The sequence below is a fragment of the Delphinus delphis genome, chromosome 1 (genome assembly GCF_949987515.2).
Source record: "Delphinus delphis chromosome 1, mDelDel1.2, whole genome shotgun sequence".
Classification (NCBI taxonomy): domain Eukaryota; kingdom Metazoa; phylum Chordata; class Mammalia; order Artiodactyla; family Delphinidae; genus Delphinus; species Delphinus delphis.
The window spans coordinates 111,489,922-111,510,870 of record NC_082683.1 but is presented as its reverse complement, the minus strand read 5'-3'; the positions used below and the strand labels follow the sequence as shown (position 1 = coordinate 111,510,870).

General features: G+C 52.1%; 2 protein-coding genes across 5 annotated transcripts; one reads left to right on the top strand and one right to left on the bottom strand.

Annotated features, from left to right (window-relative positions):
* Positions 1 to 6,767: 6,767 nt before the first annotated feature.
* CKS1B (CDC28 protein kinase regulatory subunit 1B) lies at positions 6,768 to 10,237 on the bottom strand. Its single transcript, XM_060007969.1, has 3 exons — positions 10,100 to 10,237; positions 7,885 to 8,012; positions 6,768 to 7,265 (listed from the first exon to the last, which is right to left on the bottom strand). Exons 1-3 carry the CDS (start codon positions 10,156 to 10,158, stop codon positions 7,213 to 7,215), a joined length of 240 nt encoding a protein of 79 aa, XP_059863952.1. The 5' UTR covers positions 10,159 to 10,237; the 3' UTR covers positions 6,768 to 7,212.
* Positions 10,238 to 10,517: 280 nt separating this feature from the next.
* Positions 10,518 to 20,842, top strand: SHC1 (SHC adaptor protein 1). 4 transcript variants are annotated; one of them, XM_060030809.1, is made up of 14 exons: positions 10,518 to 10,654; positions 12,743 to 12,891; positions 14,123 to 14,290; positions 14,824 to 14,894; positions 15,422 to 15,485; positions 15,632 to 15,751; positions 16,019 to 16,072; positions 16,262 to 16,313; positions 16,479 to 16,605; positions 17,424 to 17,622; positions 17,710 to 17,779; positions 17,858 to 17,992; positions 18,137 to 18,375; positions 19,198 to 20,842. In XM_060030809.1, exons 3-14 carry the CDS (start codon positions 14,126 to 14,128, stop codon positions 19,324 to 19,326), a joined length of 1,425 nt encoding a protein of 474 aa, XP_059886792.1. In that variant the 5' UTR covers positions 10,518 to 10,654; positions 12,743 to 12,891; positions 14,123 to 14,125; the 3' UTR covers positions 19,327 to 20,842. The 4 variants fall into 4 exon arrangements, with proteins under 4 accessions (XP_059886792.1, XP_059886800.1, XP_059886782.1 ...); XM_060030817.1 differs by lacking the exon at positions 12,743 to 12,891 and having other exon boundaries at positions 10,532 to 10,654; XM_060030799.1 differs by lacking the exons at positions 10,518 to 10,654; positions 12,743 to 12,891 and having other exon boundaries at positions 13,490 to 14,290; positions 17,861 to 17,992.
* The last annotated feature ends 107 nt before the right edge of the window (positions 20,843 to 20,949 follow it).

Sequence of the window (20,949 nt, the reverse complement as noted above, 5' to 3'; positions counted from 1 at the left end):
TCGCTCTCGAGCTTTAGCTAGAGGGCGGGAGTAGTGCTGGGTTGTTATTGGCGACAACCACGTGGTCACCCCTCGCCCGGAAACATGGGGGCCGGGCCTTAGTTGGGGGGCGGGGCTTTTCTCTCAGAGCTGGGCTTGAGGAGTCTGGAGTGAAATGAGTGGTGGTGGTTGGAGGTTCTTTAAGGACTTTGGGGTGCTCCAGTCTCGTGCTGGAAGTAAAGAGGGGCTTGACTCTAACCTCTGTGTTAAAATTCTTGTATGCATATGCTGTTATTCATTAACCATGACTTATTCTAAGGGGTTGGGGGCTGGCACTGGTGCAGAGGGGATTTTATATTGTGGCAAATGGACGTTGGAGGGACAGCCAAGAAAAATTGTCAGCATTGCCTGGGAGGTAGCAAGATCCTGGAGGTGACCTTTTAGTGTGTGGAACTTTCATTTGTCTCTGTTATAAACAGCAAAGCTAATTACCGAAACCTCTTTTTTTTTTTTTTTTTGCGGTACGCGGGCCTCTCACTGTTGTGGCCTCTCCCGTTGCGGAGCACAGGCTCCGGACGCGCAGGCTCAGCGGCTACGGCTCACGGGCCCAGCCGCTCTGCGGCATGTGGGATCTTCCCGGACCGGGCCACGAACCCATGTCCCGTGCATCGGCAGGCGGACTCTCAACAACTGCGCCACCAGGGAAGCCCCAACAAGTACTTTTAGACCAGAAGCAAGTGAAATAAGAGGAAGCTAGGATAATGTGAGAATCCAAAGTGGACACGTGGCACTCCCTAGTCGCCGCCCTCACTCGTACCTCCAAGACCAATTAACTGGGAGAGGTTGTTTAAAAGTACTTCTTAAACTTTAACGCTCCTACGAATCATCTGGGGGCCTTTTCATTTTTTATTTTTATTTTTAAATTATTTATTTATTTGGCTGCGTTGGGTCTTTGTTGGTGCGCGCAGGCTTTACTCTAGTTGTGCGGTGTGAGGGCTTATTGCAGCGGCTTCTCTTGTTGCAGAGCATGGGCTCTAGGCGCGGGCTCAGTAGTTGTGGCACAAGGGGTTAGTTGCCCCGCAGCGTGTGGGATCTTCCCAGACCAGGGCTCAAACCCACGTCCCCGGCATTGGCAGGCAGATTCTTAACCAGGAAAGTCCCCATGGGGGCCTTCTTAATATGCTGTTTAAATCTACAGGATTCATGCGGTTTGGGTGGGGCCTGAGATCTGCATTTAACAAGCTCTCATTGTTGTGGTCCTAAGGCGGGTTGAAAAAGAATTTCCAGACACGAGGCAGGATGAAATAAGATAGAATTTATTAGATGGAAGGGTTGCTGCCAGAACAGCAGGCCGACTTCCTAGCAGTCTGGGAGAGTCGGCCCGAACATGTGCTATTGATCAGTTTTTATAGCCAGAAAACAAAAGAATGGTCCGGGGTGAAAATTTCGTTTACTGATTGGCTGAGGCACTTACACCTTCCTTCTATCTGGTGAGAGTGGGACAGCCCAGATGCCTTTCCTTATTTGAGACAGGTCCCGTTGCCCAGGTGGGTGTTGGCCAGGTGGGCTCAGGAATTTCATAACCATCTCAACATAGTGGGGAGGGCGATTTAAGAGTCTGGTAGGGGGTGTAACGCTGCAACTTTTTCATGCAGGGTCAGTCTTTGTCCTTGAAGCATCATTGTCCTTGGAGCACCACATTCCCCCTTCTATTTATAGGGCCAATTCCTTGGCCCTATTGGGTACCCTGCTCATATCTACCTAACTGCCTAATTGCCTCTCAGGCATTCTGGAACCCCTTTGTGAGAAGGGGTGACAAACTCTCTGGCTGCTTCCTGCTGAGCAGGGGCATCATGGGGCCCTGGGTTCCCGTTGCCTGCTCTCTGTCAGGGTGTATCTAGGGAGGAGTGTGGGCCCCATGTAAAGTGATGGCGGCTTGTTCAAGGGGTTGTACGAGTGTTGTCTGGCCGGTGTTTTTGTTGCATCACCATTTGTATTCTGGAAGAGACAAACTTAACAAGGAGGTTAAAAATACATGGCCCGAAAATCGGTCTGGACCTTGCCTGATTGATTAACCGAAAAACAGCAATCTTCCTTTAACACTGCACAAGTCCCTCCCTGATAAGCCGTTAGGAGGTCCTGAGCTCTTCTATTTTGTAAAACCACTCCTGTTAGAGAATTTATTTGTTCTTGTAGCATGTTAATTTGAGCTGCTAGGTTGGCAATCTGTTGTGTGAGTTCAAGAGAGAGCTGTTGGGCAGTGAAAATAGAGTTTAAGAGTCCTGCTGAGCCTGTTCCCATCCCTGTTAGGAGGATCGAGGAACGACCAGTGGGACAATGGCGAGTGGGACCAGAGAAGGAAGTCAGGGCTGAATAAGTAGCCCCTGTGTCAATTAGAAAGGTTATATTAGCCCCTGCCACATCCAGGGTTACCCGGGGCTCCTCCAGTCTTATGGGGAACATAGGGTCCTGTAGGTTGAGCTTCAGACACCTTCAGTCATCCACATCCAGGAGCCCCAGATCTACAGTGCAATCCGGTTCTTGCTCCTGGTAGTCAATTACCACTGACAGGGGTAATTGGTTTTGACCTCGGCCCACGGGGGCTGGGACCGAAAAACCCCGAGTGTTGGGTGGTTGTGGAATTGGCCTACCAGCTTGAGGGCGGCAGGGACAACTCCTCTTCCAGTTGGCCCTTTTGATGATAAGGGCGTCTGATATCGGGTGGTGGGGTGTGGCAGTTCCTGACAGTGTGCCCCTGCTGACTGCATTGGTAGCAGGTCCACGGTGGTTTCTGAGATGGGAGAGGGGCTCCCGTGGGTCCCTGTTGTGGGAGGGACTGAGTAATGGCAAGAGCCATATACTGAGCGTGTCGTTTTAATTTTTCCTCCTCTCTCAGTTCTCGTCTGTTCCTAGAAGCCTCCTCCCTATTGTTAAAAACCTTCAAGGCCGTGTCAAGTAGGACAGAAAATGGGGTTTGTGGCCCTTGCTCTAGTTTCTGTAATTTCTGTTTTATGCTTGGGGATGCCTGGCTTACAAAGTGAACTGCAAGTACAGCCTGACCTTCAGGGGTCTCAGGGTCTAGGCTGGTGTATTTCCTCATAGCCTCGACTAATTAGGCCTGAAAAAGGGCCAGATTCTCAGAGGGTTCCCGTGTGACTTCTCTGAGTTTATTATAATTGACAGGTTTGATGATTGCCTTTTTCATACTTTCTAGTAGACAGGTAATCCTGTAATGTCTCCTAGTTAGCCCTCCTGCTGGCCCATTTTTATTTTCCTGGTATCTCCATCTTGCGTCTGCCCGTGGGACTGCCTCTACCCCTGCTCGGTTCTCATTAGGATTTCGAGCTTGTGCCTCATCTGCCCAGGCCTGAGCCACAGCCCAGATCCTGGCATTTTCCTCGTGATGCAGCAGGTAGCTAGGACCACGTGGATATCTGGCCAAGTTAAGTCAAAGGTTATAGTTAGGGCCTGGAATTCCCTTATGAACATGGAGGGGTCCTGGCTAAAGGAGCCCAGTTTCCCTTGAATATGAGAGAGATCAGACATGGGGAAGGGGACATGAACTCTGATAGCACCTAGGTCTCCGTTAGCAACCTCTCGTAGGGGAAGCATATCGGGACTCGATTCAGAGCATTGGGCTACTGGTGACTGAGTGTGGGGCAGGGGTGGAAGGTCTGCTTCTGGGTACAGGGGTGGGGGTTGGGGAGCAGAAGGTTGAGGAGGAGGCTGGGGAGATCGGGGACAAGAAGGGTCATCCAAGATATCTGGTGGAGGGGGAGATGGGGAGGGACGAGGTAGTGAAGCTGAAGGAGGAGGGGGGGGAGGACGAGGCATTAAAGCGGCAATGGAGAAACACATGTGACAGGAGTCCCTCAGGCTCAGATTCTGACCGAGGGCCATGAAGGGCTGGACATATGGAACCTCGGAATCCTTTGCTAGTTTCCAACAATAGAGATCAAGTTGGAGGATCATGTTGTAATTTAGCGTCCCATTAAGAGGCTATTGTTCTTGGTCCCTCAGTTTGTATTGGGGCCAAGCCGTGTTACAAAAGAAAATGAGCCTCTTCTTTTTGAGACTGTCTGGATCAAATTCCTTACAATTCCTGAGAATATAAACAAGAGGTGAGTCTAAGGGGACAGATGTACCTGAACCCATTCTTAGCCCCAATGCCATAGAATGGGGCTACTGAGAATCACTGACAAGCAAAAAGGCAAAAATCACTGACAGGCAAAAAAAAAAAATCACTTACAGGCATATGTGCCCTCTTTGTCTCAGTGATGTCTCTGTGCGACTTAGGCACAAAAATGCTTACTGTCTCAGCTGTCACGTCCGACTGAGGTGGCCAGAGCAGTGAGAAACCGTGAGGCCAGGGCATCAGTGACCAGAGAGGGGAATCCCCGGACGCCAGCCGGGAATTGACTCACCGTTATTAGACTCTCAGGGATGGGAAGGAGTTCCCGGGACGACCTAGAGGCGGTGAGGTCCTTTGGAGTCAGTCCGAGCTGAGGAGAAAGAAGCAGAAGCGACAGAAAAGAGGACTGAGGATTCCACCTTCTATCCCTACCGAGGAGGCGGTGGCCAAGGGACTGGGGGCTGTGTGTTTTGCTTTGTCCACAATGTGCCTCGCGTTGCACGGAAGTTGTCTTGCTGGGGGCAGACGCTCTAATAGCCTGGTCCGTTCCGTGACCCCCTTATCCTTTCACGGGAGTCTTCAAGCAGCAGGCACCCTAATGGCTTTTAAATGCCTTACCCGTGCCCGCACGATACCCTTTGGTCTAGTCCTCAGTCGGAAGGAAGACAGAGGGATCCTCACCTGCTCTGGGAGGCAGTTACTGGGGCAAAGTGAACCGTGGAGCTTCGGAACACACAGGCTGTGGCCCTGGTCGGAGTTCCTCCTTTGCTTCCACAGCAACTTGCCTGTTCACAGAGGGTCCCAAGGAATGAGGAGAGGAGGTGGGGAAAGAGATGCCCCTGGAGATCCCCGTACAGGCCACCAAATGTTGTGGTCTGAACGCGGGTTGGAAAAGAATTTCCAGACACAAGGCAGAATGTAAAGAAGATAGAATTTATTAGAGGGAAGGGTCGCTGCCAGAACAGTGGGCCAACTTCCTAGCAGTCTGGCAGAGTCAAGCCCGAACATGTGCTATTGATCAGCTTTTATAGCCAGAAAACAAAAGAATGGTCGGGGTGAAAATTTCGTTTACTGATTGGCTGAGGCACATACACCTTCCTTCTATCTGATGAGAGTGGGACAGCCCAGATGCCTTTCCTTATTTGGGACAGGTCCCGTTGCCCAGGTGGGTGTTGCCCAGGTGGGCTCAGGAATTTCGTAACCATCTCAACGTGGTGGGGAGGGCGATTAAGAGTCTGGTAGGGGGTGTAACGCTGCAACTTTTTCAGGCAGGGTCGTTCTTTGTCCTTTAAGCATAATTGTCCTTGGAGCACCACACTCCTGTCATGCTGATGCCACTGTTTTCTGTAGTAAAGCTCTAAAATTCATTCATTTAGAGGACTGCTGAACCACACCTGGCCTCATTTTACTCTCCTAAAACCCCTCTAAGATAGATATGACGCCCATTTTACAGATGGGCAACAGGCTCAAAAAGGTGAAGGGATGCCATACAACAACCACAAAACACTACAGTGAATGGTAGAGCCAGGCTTCTAGACCCTTCTTTCTCAAATAATAAGCCCCGTGTTTTTTCCAATTAAGAGAGTCTCAGCTCTAAAAAAACAAAGTCAGGCTTTCCTAATGACGTAAGCCATATATGCTACATCATCTTTCTTAGTAATGGTGATATTTGACAAGCCCCGCCCCCCTCCCCGAAACATCAGCTCTGGTCTGATCCTTTACAGTGGGTTCTCAAGCTTAAGTATGCACCAGAATCACCTAGAGAGCTTGTTAAAATGTCACTAGGTTCTACCCTCAGAGTTTGATTCAGTAGGTCTAGGGTGGAGCCCAAGAATGGACACTTCTAAGGAGTTTCCAGGTGATGTTGATGCTTCTGGTCCAGGGACCACACTTGAACTACTACTGCTCTAAGGAAAAAATGAATGGAAGACAGAAGTGGGAAGATTAATCTCCCTTACTTAGCACTTCTGTTCAAAGTAGAGGGTAAACTATTATTTGGCGAAATGTTTTCTCAAATAGCCACAGTTTACAACTGTTTTCTCAAAGGTTAGTGCTGTAACTACCTGTGTAAGAATGCTTGAAATTCCCTCATCCAGGCCACACCCCAGACCAATTAAGTCAACTTCCCTGGGAATGACTTAGCCATCAGCACTTTTAAAGCTACCCAGGTGATTCCAATGTTCAGCCACGGTGAGAACCACTGAAAACACCCCCAAACCATTGTGCGGAGTGAACAGGCCAGAGGTGTGCCTGAGTCTTAGGCTGGTCAGGAAGTGGAGTGCACTAGCAGCCTCTGGCTGACAGCCTCCTCCCTTGTGTACCCTTCAAAAATCAGGACTACGTTAATGGCAGCATCCCTGACTGAAGAAAAGAATTCATTTGTTTTGATGAGATGAAGTTGTCCCCATATAACCTTTCTTAGGCCTGTAGTTAGAGTGAAATATATTTCAGTAGATGTTTGACAGCAAAGTCTGCTTAAAGTAGATTAAAAACCAGTTACCTGAATGTTGAAATAAACCTCATTATTAACAAAGAGCTGAACTTCATTATCTCACTGAAGGGCATATAATTAGAACCATGATAGTGAATGTGATGCTTGCCCTGAGAGGGGGAAAAAACCTTTACAATGAGAGAATTAGATTATAAAAACTTCCTCTTTAATCAAGGCTTTTTAACATGGAACAGATTTCTTGAATAAAATGGAAAGTTTCCAACACATTGAAACATAAATCACCATACATACAACACCTGGCAGAAAAAAAAAACAGGAAGTTTACACAATCCCTGTAACAGCCACGGTCTTATTCTTAGATGCTTCCTCCATCTGCCAAGTGTGTTCTGCTGGATACAGAGCTCACATTGGTTTTGGGGGTCACACTTAGCTGAGGCTGCAACCCAAAGAGCAGTTGTCCGGCTGGGCCATGGTCCTGTTGGTTCTGCTCAAGAAGCAAAGCAGTCTCCAACACGTTCAAACAGTGTACTGAACATCCTTTAAATATCAAAGTGAGAAACAGGAAGGCAACATAATAATGTCATCAGAAAGATGTTAGCAAATGAGGACAGCTGTATAAAGCATGAGGCTGAAAAGTGGCTCCCCAGCTTCATTTCTTTGGCTTCTTGGGCAGTGGCCGCCGGAACAGCAAGATGTGAGGTTCTGAAAGAGTGAGTGAAATCTAAGAGACAAGCTCACATCATCCTATGCACAACCTACAGTATCTCCCACTCCCACTTCCCAGGTATCACCCACTCAGATCTTTACAACTAAATTAAGATTTAAGCATATGGCCTTAGAAGCAGACCCCGAAGCCTGGCCTGTGTGCCAAGTACAGAATTGTCAGTATCAGTTCTCTTGCTATGTTTGTGCAGCCCCGGGGCGTCCTTTATTAGTTTTGTCTGGCAGTTTGGTGTCTGGTGTCTTATCAAGAAATATACTCTCCTTGGTTTATTTGGAACACATCCCCAAATTCACTTTCTGATGGAGAATGAAGCAGGGGCCATAACCTCTACCAGTGTATATGTAGCCTTAAAAAAAAAAAAAAATCCTCTGACCAAATTAGAGATTAAAGGAGGTTTTTTCAGTGACAGGTTGTTTCTGAACTTCCCAGATACTTTCTTATTTTTTTTCTTATTTACTTTCCTGTTTTTCTAGATGGCTGGTGAGTTAAGAAACTAGTAAATCATCCCCACTTTCCCCCTATTTCTTTGGGTTATGCAACCTTATCATTCCTTCATTTCCTCAGTCCTACATGGTTGCTTTCTGCCATTGCACTGACCTGGTTCATGGATCATATAATGGACCCATCCCTGACTCTGCTGAACGCCAAGATTCCTCCATTCAGATTCAGACATCAAATGGGTTTTAGGGACCAGCTTGGCTATGTCCTTGGGCAACATCACATGCCTGTAACAGAAACATGGGAAGGTGGGGAATCTGTATCAGTACTGGGTACAGTATGTCAGACGAGTGCCTGCATATAAAGCCAAGAGAGGCAAGAAAAGACAAACCAGTTCGTAATGGCAGGGAGTTTATATAATCTTATTGTGGGGCAGAGGCAGCTAGAAATAAAGGCCAAGATACCTACATTCTCACAGAAGTATATTAAAAAGTACACATCAATAAATAACACCAGTGAATGAGCACCTAAATTCCAGACACTGTTGATATATTGACTCTGCCTTCTCGGAGCTTATAGTCTTCTAGTTGATGACCCTAATATAATGGGAACCCCACAACACACACACACACACACACACACACACACACACACACACACACTCTCTCTCTCTCTCTCCCTCTCTCTCTCTCTCTCTCTCTCAATAGGTAAAGGCAATTTTGAACAGAATTGTAAGGAGGAAGGGAGAGAAGTAATTTCACGGAGAGGAAAAGCCTATCAGGGAAGAGTCAGAACAAAGTGTGAAATATATCTTATCCTTTAAGATCTATCCTAACTTCATTTTCCTAACTCTGAAGGGATGTGCCATGAGACTTCTTTGGGGGGAACTCCATGCTTTTCTAACCAAGGATAAGTCTCCTTTCATGGCAAAGAAATTACTACTCTGACATGAATTGGGGTGATTCAGACTTCATCATTTTCAATGAAAATGTACTGAATGCTCTCTCTGTGCTAAGTAAAAGGGATTTTTTTCCCCCAAAGAGTCAATTCTAGTCTAAATGCCTGAAAATAGCTTACATCTTAACAAGTCCCTGGCATAAAGATTGGCTTCCATACCTATTTAGACCAAAAAAACAAACAAACCCTTTTCTTAAACCAAATATCACTGCCAAGACTTATATCTTCCAGGGGATGAAATTAGTGATGTTTCTCTAGCCCTGCAAAGACATTATAAGCACTTAATTTTAGTTAGCCTAGTTCAGATGTAGAGAAAAACAGCTGAGGAAAAGAAAGTTAATTGGGTCCAAACAGGGCCGGGGGGCCTTTCCCAAGGATTTGGCATAAAAATAATACAAATAGTGTGTTTGTCAGCAGACACTGAGTTCTCCAGAAGGCCCAGAGCCCTGCACTAGGCTGAAGAAACACAAGGAAAGCAAGCTTCCAGTTGTTTTAAGTATTACGCTTCATATAGATTGGTCGAATGCCAATATTTGTAGAATTCTTTGTCTTCCCTAATTTTCTAATCTAGAATTATGGATTTAGGGTTTATCAAATGCAAACTATAGGGAGTCCTTTCTTCACCATGCTTGGCAAGTTCTACGTGCTCCCACCACAATCTGTACATAGTTCTATCATACCAATTATCACCTTCTTTCTGCTATCTGTCATTACTTCCACAGATTTTTAGGTTTGTTGAAAGCAGAGACCATGGCTTATCCTTGCACTTTAGTAGAACACCTGAAACCTATAAGCACTCCATAACTGTTTCCTAAGTAGATGCCCTTCAAATATTTGACGGGAATCTATTAGGTCTATATTAAGTCTTTTCTCAATGCTCCTGGCCGGTTTTATTCCACTCCAATTCTTCGAAGCCCACTTCCTAAAACAAGCCAGGCAACCACGCCCCCTTTCCATGAATTAATAAGCAACACTCAGGCTCTCTCAGAACTCCCCTCACTTTGAAGCCTCGAGGAAAATTCGGGATCCGCCTTTGCCACCTTCTCCCAGGAGGCTCTACGGTGTTGCCATGATACAAGTAGTCTCAAGAAGGCAAATTCAATTTGCTCAATGAAGGTGAGAGAATGATCCAGAAACCCGCAAAGCTGAGGGTGGTCGGCACTCTAATACTCTAACCACGTCCACCCACGCCTCCTCCCAACAGGAGAGCTTACTCCAAATTCTCTACCACTTTAGGGTTTCTTTTACGATCGCACCCTACCCTTCGCGCATGCGCCTTACGCTCTCATTGCTCGCACCCATTCCCTTCATCTCCCGCGCATGCGCCATTCTGTAGCTTCAGTCCGCGTTACTAACTCCTCGTGCCCTCACTTTTCAAAGCTCACGACCTTGTTATTGCCCCCGCGCCGGCACTAACCGGTACTCGAACTCCTCGTCGTCGTATTTGTCCGAATAGTAAATCTGCTTGTGCGACATAATCACCCTGCCTGAGGACCGTCAGCCCCGCACCGCCAACCTCCAAACAACTCCCAGCAGCACGCGCTCCCACCTTCTTTGGCCTCGCTTTCAAACACACCGCCCGCGCTTTCTATTGGTCATTCTGGCGGAAGGCGGGACAACCCCACCTTCAAGCCTCCGATTGGCTTAGATTTGCTTCTCCTTGAGTCCTTATTGGAGTGCACTGCCTACGTTGCTCAAGAACAAACGTAGGTCAAAAATAGGCCTCTTATTGGCTATCACGGCTCCTGTGCGCGTTCTCGTGCTGCCATTGGCTGACACGGGAAAGTGGGACGGGTGAAGGAGGGACGATGGTAGAGGGTCAGGGGTTAGTGAGGCCGGAAGTGAGTGCAATAAAGTTTCTCCAGGGAGGCCGGGCCCGGGGAGAAAGTTGGAGCGGCGACCTAAGAAGGCAGTGGCGTGATCCGGAACCAAATCGGCCCGCGGTGCGGTGCGGAGACTCCATGAAGCCCTGGTGAGTTGGGACTTTTTTTCTCCTTAGGTGACCCACTCCTCCTCCCCGGAACCCCTCTCCCGGGACCCTACTTCCGGTCTTCACTTATAAGCCCCGCCCCTGCGACCCCCTCCCCGGAAGTCCCACCTCCCAACTTCAGGGGGCTCCCCGAACCCCGACTTGTTTTCTATTTATTGTCCCCGACCCCACTCTGTCGCCCGACTTTCCTGGAAGTCCCACCCCCAGACATGCTTCCAGGTCCTACTACTAGAAACCCTACGTTAGTCCTTCCAATTCCCCGAAACTCCGCCTCCTAGCGACGATTCTCCGCCAACTCCTGTCTATCAAAAAGCCTATCTCCCGAAAGGGCAGAGCCCTGCCCCTCAAAGAACTATTCGAATTCAAGAAGCCACGCCTCTCTAGGGGTTCCTCCCCTCTAGAAGCCCCGCCCCTTCTTTAATCCACGTCTGATTGTCCAGAAGCCTTGCCTCCTGGGAGTCTCTCTGATGCTCGCGTCCTGAGAGGGCCACGCCCCCTCAGGAGCGTTATCCCTGTAGGACCCGGGTCATCGCCTCAGAAGCTTTGTCTTCAATCCCAGAAACTTCACCTGTTTAACATTTCCTTGTTCTTTTTCTCTTTGGGGACTTTGGCTCAGTTTTCCTGAGCTCTCATGCTCCATTGGGTAGGAAGTCAGAAGTTCACATCTCTGGCTCTGAGGAGTCAGAGATTAGAGGCAGCCCTTTTCCTCTCCCTTACCCTCTTCCAAGGGTGGACCTACTTGAAGGGGGCTGGACTTGGGGTTTGGTACGAGAGTGGGAGGGAGACTCGCTCATAGATTCTCAGCCCCACTCCCAGGACCGACTCCACCCCAGAAACAGCTGTTTGTCTCATACCTGTACGTCGGGAGCTGGGTAGGGCCACGGATTTGTTGGTGTGTAACATGTGGGTGTGACAGGAGAGAAAGTTTTCCACCACCAGAAAACGGTGGCTTGGAGTGGGTGTAGGTAATAGTGTCCTTTTTGCTGTTTGATTTTTTTTTTTTAAGGGACTCCTCAGGCCCCACCACTTCTCTGGCTCTTCCCCTCCCCCTAACCGGAGTTCTAGTCTGGGCATTCCTCCTGGTCCCGCTTGCCCAGCCTTCCCTTCTGGAAACATTCCTGAGCTTTCGCCATTTCCTGCTACTTTCCGCCGCTCTTGCCTCCTCCTCCCTGCTGGGCTGAGAAGCCACACGCAGCTTCTTCCAGTCACCCGGATTCCCAGTAGCAATCTCCTTTCTTCCTACATAAATTTAAAAAGCCCTACTTCCTCTTTCTTTTCTAACAATGCTCACACCTGTTGGTCATTCCCTGCTTCTGGATCCTGCAGGCACCCATAGAATGCCCACCTCTAAAGATGAGGACATCCTGGTGTGTGTGTGTGTGTGATGGGGGTGTGAGGCTTTGGCAGAATACTTTCCTCATTCTCTCTATGCCTGGGCGCTGAGTCTTTAGGAAACAGAGTGATAGAATTTCTTCTCGGGAGTGGTGCATGGAGTGGCAAAGCTCTCCTTGGAGGACTAAGTGGGAGGTGATAAGCACAGTATCTAACATGTTTTAAGTGCTAGTGTTGTTCATTGCTATAATCATATGATAATTTGCATCTTTTTATATTCTGAAGTAAATTTAAGGATAGGTAATTCTGCGGTGAGCCTGGGGGGTTATAGGTATCTTTTACAACTACTTTTTTGGGTCACTTTCCAACTTCCTTTATGGCCCCCTTGAGCAGAGCTGTGGAGCAGAGCTGTGGGCGGAAGGAATGGGTTTGGGACTGTTCCCTGTGTCCATCCTCAGTCCTTCTCCTGGCACCCCTTTCTCCTTAGCAGATTTGTCTTGTGCCCCCTCTGTCCCTTCATGGCCTGTAGCCCCCACTTCTCTTGGAGAACTGTTGCACTCTCCCATTTCCTCCAGCCAGACTCTGCCTCTGGCGTGAGGGGCATCATGCTCTGTGGTGGACACTTGCACCCTTCCCAGTCACTACTGCAAGAGGAGGGGTATGAGCTTACCCGCAGGTCCAGGGAGCTGACCTTAGTGTCAATGCCCTGGCCGCCCCCACCCCTTCTACCCTTGACAGCTTGCTTCGCTGTGGAAAGGGGGACAGAAGAGTGCTTGGCATGGGCCGCTGCTCCTTGGCATGGTAGGCGCCATGCATGGAGAACAAGCCTCCACCAGCCTGTCCTCTGCTCCAGCTCCTGCCTGGTGGCTCCCTGATGCACCACCCAGGTTGGACTTTATTCCCCTTACTTCACCAGCTTTGCCCTTCCTCTTGGCCCCTCCCTGCATCCACTGGGACCACGTCCTTCCTTTTCCCATTTCTTTAGCTCCTTCCACAGCTGTGGTAGCAGAGGATGCTAATGGCCCAGGCTCCCTGGGGCTGCCACCCCATGTGTGATAGTGGTGGGGGGTCGCCGGGGGTGGCCGGGGCTGGAGGAGGAGGGAGTTTGAGTGTTCAACTAGGACAGGAAGGGAATTGCTGAGCTCAGGAATCCCCTCCCTTTCCCACCCCCAGCTGCCTCTGTTTCCTCCCTTATTGCCCCCCCCCCCCCCCCCCCCCCCGCTGCCCTCCCTTAGTTTCCTGCTCCCTTTGGCCTGCCTATGTCTGGTTTGGATTGATGCAGACCTCCTCTTGCCACCCTCCTTTCCTTCTCACTCCTCCATCCTTCCCTCCCACTCCCACTTTATTCCTCTCCAGATTACTTGTTGTTTGTACCGGGGCGGGGTGGGGGTGGGGGGGGCGGGCATGGATCGCTCTGCCCTGTAAGAGTTCTGGGTTGGGGCAGTGCTGGAGGCTTAGCCCCTCAGAGCCTGTGAGTCAGCACTGTCCTCGGGATTGGTCTCTCCCCTTAGCTCCCCGCCCCTGGGGAGGAGCCAGTCAGCTCTAGGTCCAGCCTGTTCTCCTCACAGCTAGAGAAGAGGCTCCACGCTGGGCGGGGATGGGGCCTGAAACTCTCTGGGTCTGAGCCTGGGGAGCCAGAGCCACTTGTCCCTCTCCCTCCCCAGGACCCTTGAGATCCCTGGGCCAGAGAGGTCCGATCAGGCTAAGGGCCTGGGATGCCCCCTGCCTGGCCCCCTTGCCCTGACTGGCAGGGGGGCCAGGCTGGGCAGCAGCCTTCCTCTCACTCCAGCCATGGATCTCCTGCCCCCCAAGCCCAAGTACAACCCACTTCGGAATGAGTCTCTGTCATCGCTGGAGGAGGGAGCTTCAGGGTCCACCCCACCGGAGGAGCTGCCTTCCCCATCAGCCTCGTCTCTGGGGCCCATGCTGCCACCTCTGCCTGGGGACGATAGTCCCACTACCCTGTGCTCCTTCTTCCCCCGGATGAGCAACCTGAAGCTGGCCAACCCGGCTGGGGGGCGCCTGGGGCCGAAGGGGGAGCCAGGAAGGGCAGCCGAGGATGGGGAGGGGATCGTAGGGGCAGCCATGCCGGACTCAGGCCCCCTGCCCCTCCTCCAGGACATGAACAAGCTGAGTGGAGGCGGCGGGCGCAGGACTCGGGTGGAAGGGGGCCAGCTGGGGGGCGAGGAGTGGACCCGCCACGGGAGCTTTGTCAATAAGCCCACGCGGGGCTGGCTGCATCCCAACGACAAAGTCATGGGACCCGGGGTTTCCTACTTGGTTCGGGTGAGTGAACATCCTCCCTCCCACTTCCTCCAGTTCCTCTGCTCACTAGTCTTTTTTTTCCTGCTCTTCCCCAGCAACTCCTTTGGTTTCTGTGTCCTGTTTCTTAAACCTTTCTTGCCCCTTCTCTGATTCTTTCGCCCCTTCCCTTCCAGCTCTGTCTGGGGCCCCTTCCTTCTTGTGACTCCCCCACCCCCACCCTGCCATGCTTAGCACAAAGCCCAGCACAAGCCCTTAGTAAGTGTTGGAATGAGTGACTCTTGACAGTCCCCTCCAGTCTCCTCCCCCTTTCTGGAGATGTCACTCCATCCCACCCAGTGTCTGTCACTCCCCTCCGAATTCTCTTCCCACATGCATGAGGTCCCCCAAGCTTGCCTTCCCTCCTCACCCTGTTGTTCTGCATGTTGTGGGATGTATCCACGGGCAGTGGGCAGAACTTCTGCAACCTTACGGAACAAGCAGGGAAGAGTCCTGGGGCTCTTTGTGAAGAGGTAGGGGGAGGCGGCTGACTGTTCTCCTCCTGTCCCTCCCCTCAGTACATGGGATGTGTGGAGGTCCTGCAGTCAATGCGCGCCCTGGACTTCAACACCCGGACTCAGGTCACCAGGTTGGTGGGGCGGGGGGGCGGAGTGTGGGGGTCCTGGGATTTGTGAGGGGAGGGGGGAGTGGGTCACTTGGCAGTGGCACTAGTGATGGCTCATCTTTGGGTGGTGAAGGGGATTGAGAGAAAGTTAGGGAAGGGAGTCGAAGTCTCAATGAAGAGAGGCAACTCTGACCTGGCTCCTTCTTGCTTATGCAGCCTGGGGGGTTGTGGGGGAGGTGGCAGAGGCAGCTGGCAGCTGGAGCTTGAGTGGAAAAAGGGGGTAGATGGAAGGTTGCTGCTGCCTTTGGGAAGGGGATGGGACATTTGGTAGCTGGAAGGGGGTGGGCCCAGACCCACTGAGGCTCTAACCCAATCAGCCAGGAAGCGGCCTCTCAGTGTCATCAAATATTAAAGGCCCTTAATTCAATCCGCCACGACAAAGAGCCTGGAGTGCCCCTGGAGTCTGGCCTGGCCTTCCCCTCCCCCAGCCCTGTGGCAGCTCCAGCCGGGTGGGAGGCAGGCCGTGGGTCTGAGTACCCCTCTTTCCCCAGGGAGGCCATCAGTCTGGTGTGTGACGCTGTGCCGGGTGCTAAGGGGGCAACAAGGAGGAGAAAGGTAGCTGGGGTCGATGGGGCTAGGGGCGCTGCCGGGAGAGGTGGAGGAGCAGGGGGAAGGCTGGTGTGGGGCGTGCGGGGAGGAGGCCAGGAGGCAGGGGTGTGCGGGGAGCCCCCAGCTTCTGAGATCCTTGGGCCCTTCCCTAGCCCTGTAGCCGTCCACTCAGCTCCATCCTGGGGAGGAGTAACCTGAAATTTGCTGGAATGCCAATCACTCTCACCGTCTCCACCAGCAGCCTCAACCTCATGGCCGCAGACTGCAAACAGGTTGGTGGACTAGGGCGGCAGGACCAGAAACATTGATGGGAGGGCTAAGTGAGGACCCGGTTATGAGGGCAAGAAACTCGGACAGAAGGCTTGGGAGCATCAGGACGGTAGGGAAGGAAGAGGTTAGGAGGACATGGGTTGAGAAGCCAAAAGGATGAGACTGGGACCCCAGGGTCCTGGGCCAATGGTGGGGGGCGCCCAGTGGGCCCTGAGGCTGCCTGACACACGTCATTCCCTTCCTTCTCCATCCCCTGCCCTAACCCTCAGATCATCGCCAACCACCACATGCAATCCATCTCCTTTGCGTCTGGCGGGGACCCGGTGAGTTGGGGAATGGAGCACGGGTGGTGGGAGAAGAGTACGGGGCTAGGGGTTGGAAAGACACTGGCTAGAGAATAGAGCGTGCTAGGATTGAGGTGATATCTGAAGAGGACTGGGTTTGAGGGGTCAGGAGTGAGGTGGGGCTATGAAATTTAGCTAACTGGCCTCTTCTGACTCTGTCCACCCCAGGACACAGCCGAGTATGTCGCCTATGTTGCCAAAGACCCGGTGAATCAGAGAGGTGAGGCGTGGTGGGGAGCACTGGGTGGGGCCAGCTGTCCGAGAGGTAGGTGAGCAGGACCCTGCGGCTCCTGGCTGTGGAGGACAGACGACAAGGGCCTCTGTCTGCGCCTCCTCCTGGCCGCGCTGCCCCCGAGCTCCCTGATGGCCTCTGCTGTGTCCCCAGCCTGCCACATCCTGGAGTGTCCCGAAGGGCTTGCTCAGGACGTCATCAGCACCATTGGCCAGGCCTTCGAGTTGCGTTTCAAACAATACCTCAGGAACCCGCCCAAGCTGGTCACCCCCCATGACAGGTGAGTGGGCCAGGGTTGGGGGGCGGCCAGCTCTTGGGCCCCAGACCGGAATTGGAAAAGTAGGTCTGCTCTTCCCACACTTGAGCTCAGAGAGGTGCAGGGAAGGAAATAACCTGTGCGCCCCTGCTTCCCACTTCCTGCTATTCTTAAGTTTCCTGTGGCCATCAGGAAGGTCTTTCGAGGCCCTGCCTGCTGCCGGGCCACCTCTTCCTGTCGTGTGCCCGTGGTGGAGCTGTAGTCCAGGACGTCCACGCTGCAGCTCTTCCCTGGCTAGATGGGCTTTTCTTTTCCCAGCCATCTCATTGCTGGTCTGTCCTTTTGTGCATTTCTCCATATTTAGTTTAGTTCTTCATTTTCTTGCCTCTAGAAGCCGTCAAGAATTTGGGTGAGGGAGGATGGCTCTTTCCTGAGATCCTTACCTTTCCCACCTCAGACCAGTAGTATTGAGTATTTAGAGGAGGTTAAACGACTCTGGAGCACCCCCCTCCCCGGTACTTACTGCTCCCCCTCCCTCTTGGGAGACAGCTTAATGATCAAGGGCATGACTTTAAAGACAAATCTGAATTCATATCTCAGCTCCACCACCTTTTAGTTGTGAGACCTAAATCCTTTTACCTCTGACCCTCATTTTCCTCATCTATAAAATCGAAGAAGGAAATAATACCTACCTTATAGGGTTGCCAGGAGGATGAAATGATTATATATATGAAACACCCAGCCTCAGGCCTACCCCTCAGGGAATGCCCAGTATGTGACCGCTGTTCTGTCTGTTCTCCATCCTCTTACCCATGCTCTTCTCTTCCTCCTGTCCCTCCCAGGATGGCTGGCTTTGATGGCTCAGCTTGGGATGAGGAGGAAGAAGAGCCACCTGACCATCAGTACTATAATGACTTCCCTGGGAAGGAACCCCCTCTTGGGGGGGTGGTGGACATGAGGCTTCGGGAAGGAGTCCCCCAGGGGGCTGCTCGACCCACTCCACCCAGTGCCCAGACCCCTAGCCACCTGGGAGCCACGCTGGTAAGTTGCTTGCATGAAGGTGGGCTGGGCCCAGGAAGGCAGCGTCTGGTTAGGGCCTCTGGTCTCACCCTATTTTTGTCCCTTCAGCCAGTGGGGCAGCCTGTTGGAGGAGACCCAGAAGCCCGCAAACAGATGCTGCCCCCGCCACCCTGCCCAGGTATGAAGGGAGCTGAGAGGGACAGAGTGGGGTGTGAGAAGCAGGGCGGGGATCACTGTAAAGCCTCCCTTTCCTCAGCAGGCAGAGAGCTCTTTGATGATCCCTCCTATGTCAATGTCCAGAACCTAGACAAGGCACGGCAAGCAGGCGGTGGGGCCGGGCCCCCCAATCCTGCCGTCAATGGCAGCGCGCCCCGAGACCTCTTTGACATGAGTGAGTGTGCCCCTCTCCTTCCTGCATCTGCGTCTTCTCACTTGGTTCCTCCTCTTTTCTTCCTGGCCTCCCCTCCCTGAGGGTCTGGCTCTTGAGCATGTGTTGTGCCAGCTGCCTCTTCTAGCCCTCTCTCTGTACCCCCAGAGCCCTTTGAAGATGCCCTGCGGGTGCCTCCACCTCCCCAGTTGGTGGCCATGGCTGAGCAGCTCCGAGGGGAGCCCTGGTTTCACGGGAAGCTGAGCCGGCGGGAGGCCGAGGCACTGCTACAGCTCAACGGGGACTTCCTGGTGCGGGAAAGCACGACCACGCCTGGCCAGTATGTGCTCACTGGCCTGCAGAGTGGGCAGCCCAAGCACCTGCTACTGGTGGACCCTGAGGGTGTGGTGAGTATCGCAGGGGTATGGGTGGGTGAGGCAGAGAGGAAGGTGCAGTACCCTCCTGTGCAGCCCTGTTCCTGCTTCACTGCTTTCTAGACTTCACCTGCTGGGCACCTCTATCTGAGCCTCCCCTGCTCTCAAGGTGCCTGGCATTCCCCCTCTAGTGGCTTAGGGTTCCTTCCCTTCTCACATCCCTGAACTTGAGCTGTTTTCCCTTCAGTCCCGGCCAATCCCTAAACTTTATGCCCATGAGTGCTGGAAGGTGCACATGTCACCTGAGTCCCTCTTTTGACAAATGAGAAAACCATCCTTAAGAGGTTGTGATGTTCAATGTCAGATGGTTAGAGGCTAGGCACCCCAAATCTCCTCTCTCAAGAGGAGCCAGGGGCCTCCCCAGCTTCTCCAGACTCAGGGCTCAGACCAGTGCTCTGTCTCCTGTCTGCACTGTCCCTCTGCCCCTCATAACTTTGGTCTCTTTTCTACAGCAACCTCAGCCTCCTTTGCATGTCTTTTTTGTACTGTGTATCCTCTTCTGAGACATACCACCTTCTTCCAGGTCAGGGGAGGAGTAGCTATCCCTCAGCTTCATGATTTCTGGGCTGATGTCCCCTCTGCCTTTTCCCAGTTCACTGACCTGCCCATTCCCACGGCTATCTCCAGCTTCTCTTTCTAGAGAAGCCTCAATGATCAGGACTGACGGCCCTCCCGCTTCTGCCATCTTTTTCTCCTGCCTCAACCCTCTTCAACATTCCAGCTTCCTCAGCTTTGGGGACTGAGGTCTTATTTGACTCTTCACCTGAATTGACCTTCTCCCTTCCCACTTCCCAGGTTCGGACAAAGGATCACCGCTTTGAGAGTGTCAGTCACCTCATCAGCTACCACATGGACAATCACTTGCCCATCATCTCTGCGGGCAGCGAACTGTGTCTCCAGCAACCTGTGGAGCGGAAACTGTGATCTCTCCCAGTGCTCTCTCCTAGAAGATACCCTGCGACCCCTTCCACCCTATTGTCCAATTCTCAGGACCTCACTTGGGAGTGTTCTGTGGGCTTGGCCTTGTGTAGGGATGGGGGTAGTGTGGACATTGGGTTCAGCGTCCAGCTGAGTGAGAGGGTTTGAGTCAGGAGCCAGGGGTAGAGTCCTGCTTCTCCCCAAACCTCACCAAAGTATTAATGTACAGAGTGGCCCCCTTCCCTGGGCCTTTCCTGTGCCAACTTGATACCCCCTTCCCCAAGGTGGGTGCTGGAGGCCTGGGCAGTGTGCCTCCTTGTAATGGAAAATGTCCTGTGGTGATAGGCCCAGTGGAGCAATCACCCTTCCAGGGAAGGGGAATGAATCACACCCTTAGTCTACCCCTGGGCTCAGGGTACCCCAGACCCCTCTCAACAACCCTCCCTCCCAGCGTTTAAACTTTGTGCCTTTGACCATCTGCTAGGTCTGAAGATATTTTATGCAAAGAGTTCTTGGGCCCCTGAAGTCAAGCATGGGGGTGCTGACACCTTGGCTTCTGGGACCCCGTCCTCTCCTTGCTCAGTACCCCCTCCTGTTTAGGTTGGGTGAACAGAGGCAGGAGTGGCAGCTGTCCCCTCTCCACCGGGATATGCAGCTCTTAGAGATTGCCTCAGAGCCCCCTCCCAGCCAGTGGGGAGATGGACCTGCCTCTTGCTCAGTGCCTCTTGGGTGGGGCCCCTCACCCCAGGGGGTCTATATATACATTTGGCAAGTCCATCCCCCCCCCATGTTGCATGCATGTTATACTCTAGAGCCAAAGTACAGCCCTTCCTCCTGTAGCCTCTGCCCTGCCTCCCCCTGCTGGGGTGGTGGGGGGATGACTGAAGTGTCATCCTAGGTGGACTTTGTGGAGGTGGGAACAGGGGCACTGAGACTCTAAAGCAGTAGACAATCCCCAGATACCATCGGTAGATTTGGAACTGCGTTTTTTATTTTATATGCATATATTTTAGGGCTGTAGATTTACTTTACTAATTTGTTTTCCATAGCTTATTCCTGAGCACAAAATGATAATAATCGATTTATACATCACCTTTTTGACTTTTCAAAGCCCTTTTACAAGTATTGGCATTTTCCTCACCCTGGCCTTTGCCGGTAGCATTATCTTTTCTGAGAGACCAGAGGCCGAGGGTGAGCTAGGACTAGAGAAACTTGGACCTCCCACCGCGAGGCTGGGAGGCAGAAGTTTGGCTGAATGGATGTTAGTTTCACACGGGGCGGGCGGGGGCGGGGGCTTGGGGACACTTAAAACCTGCAGTTATTGAATCCCTTCTCCAGGCCGGGTCCTGCCGCAACGACAGAGGAGCCGGCCCTGCTCTGTCATTAGGCCTTGTGGATAAGGGAGCGTGGACTATCTAAATCCTCACCTCCCTTTTTTTTCTTTTCTTTTTGTTTGGATGTTTTCACGGGTCTCACTTATACCAAAGGGAAAGAATCTTCATTAAAGTCCATATTTCTTCTACCTCGGCCTCCTGGTCCCTGTCGCTGCCTATTGTTGGCTGTGGGCCTCCCGTGGCGGGAGGCCGAGGCCGCCTCGGGGCGCGGTGCGGCCCGGCCCACCTGGCCTCG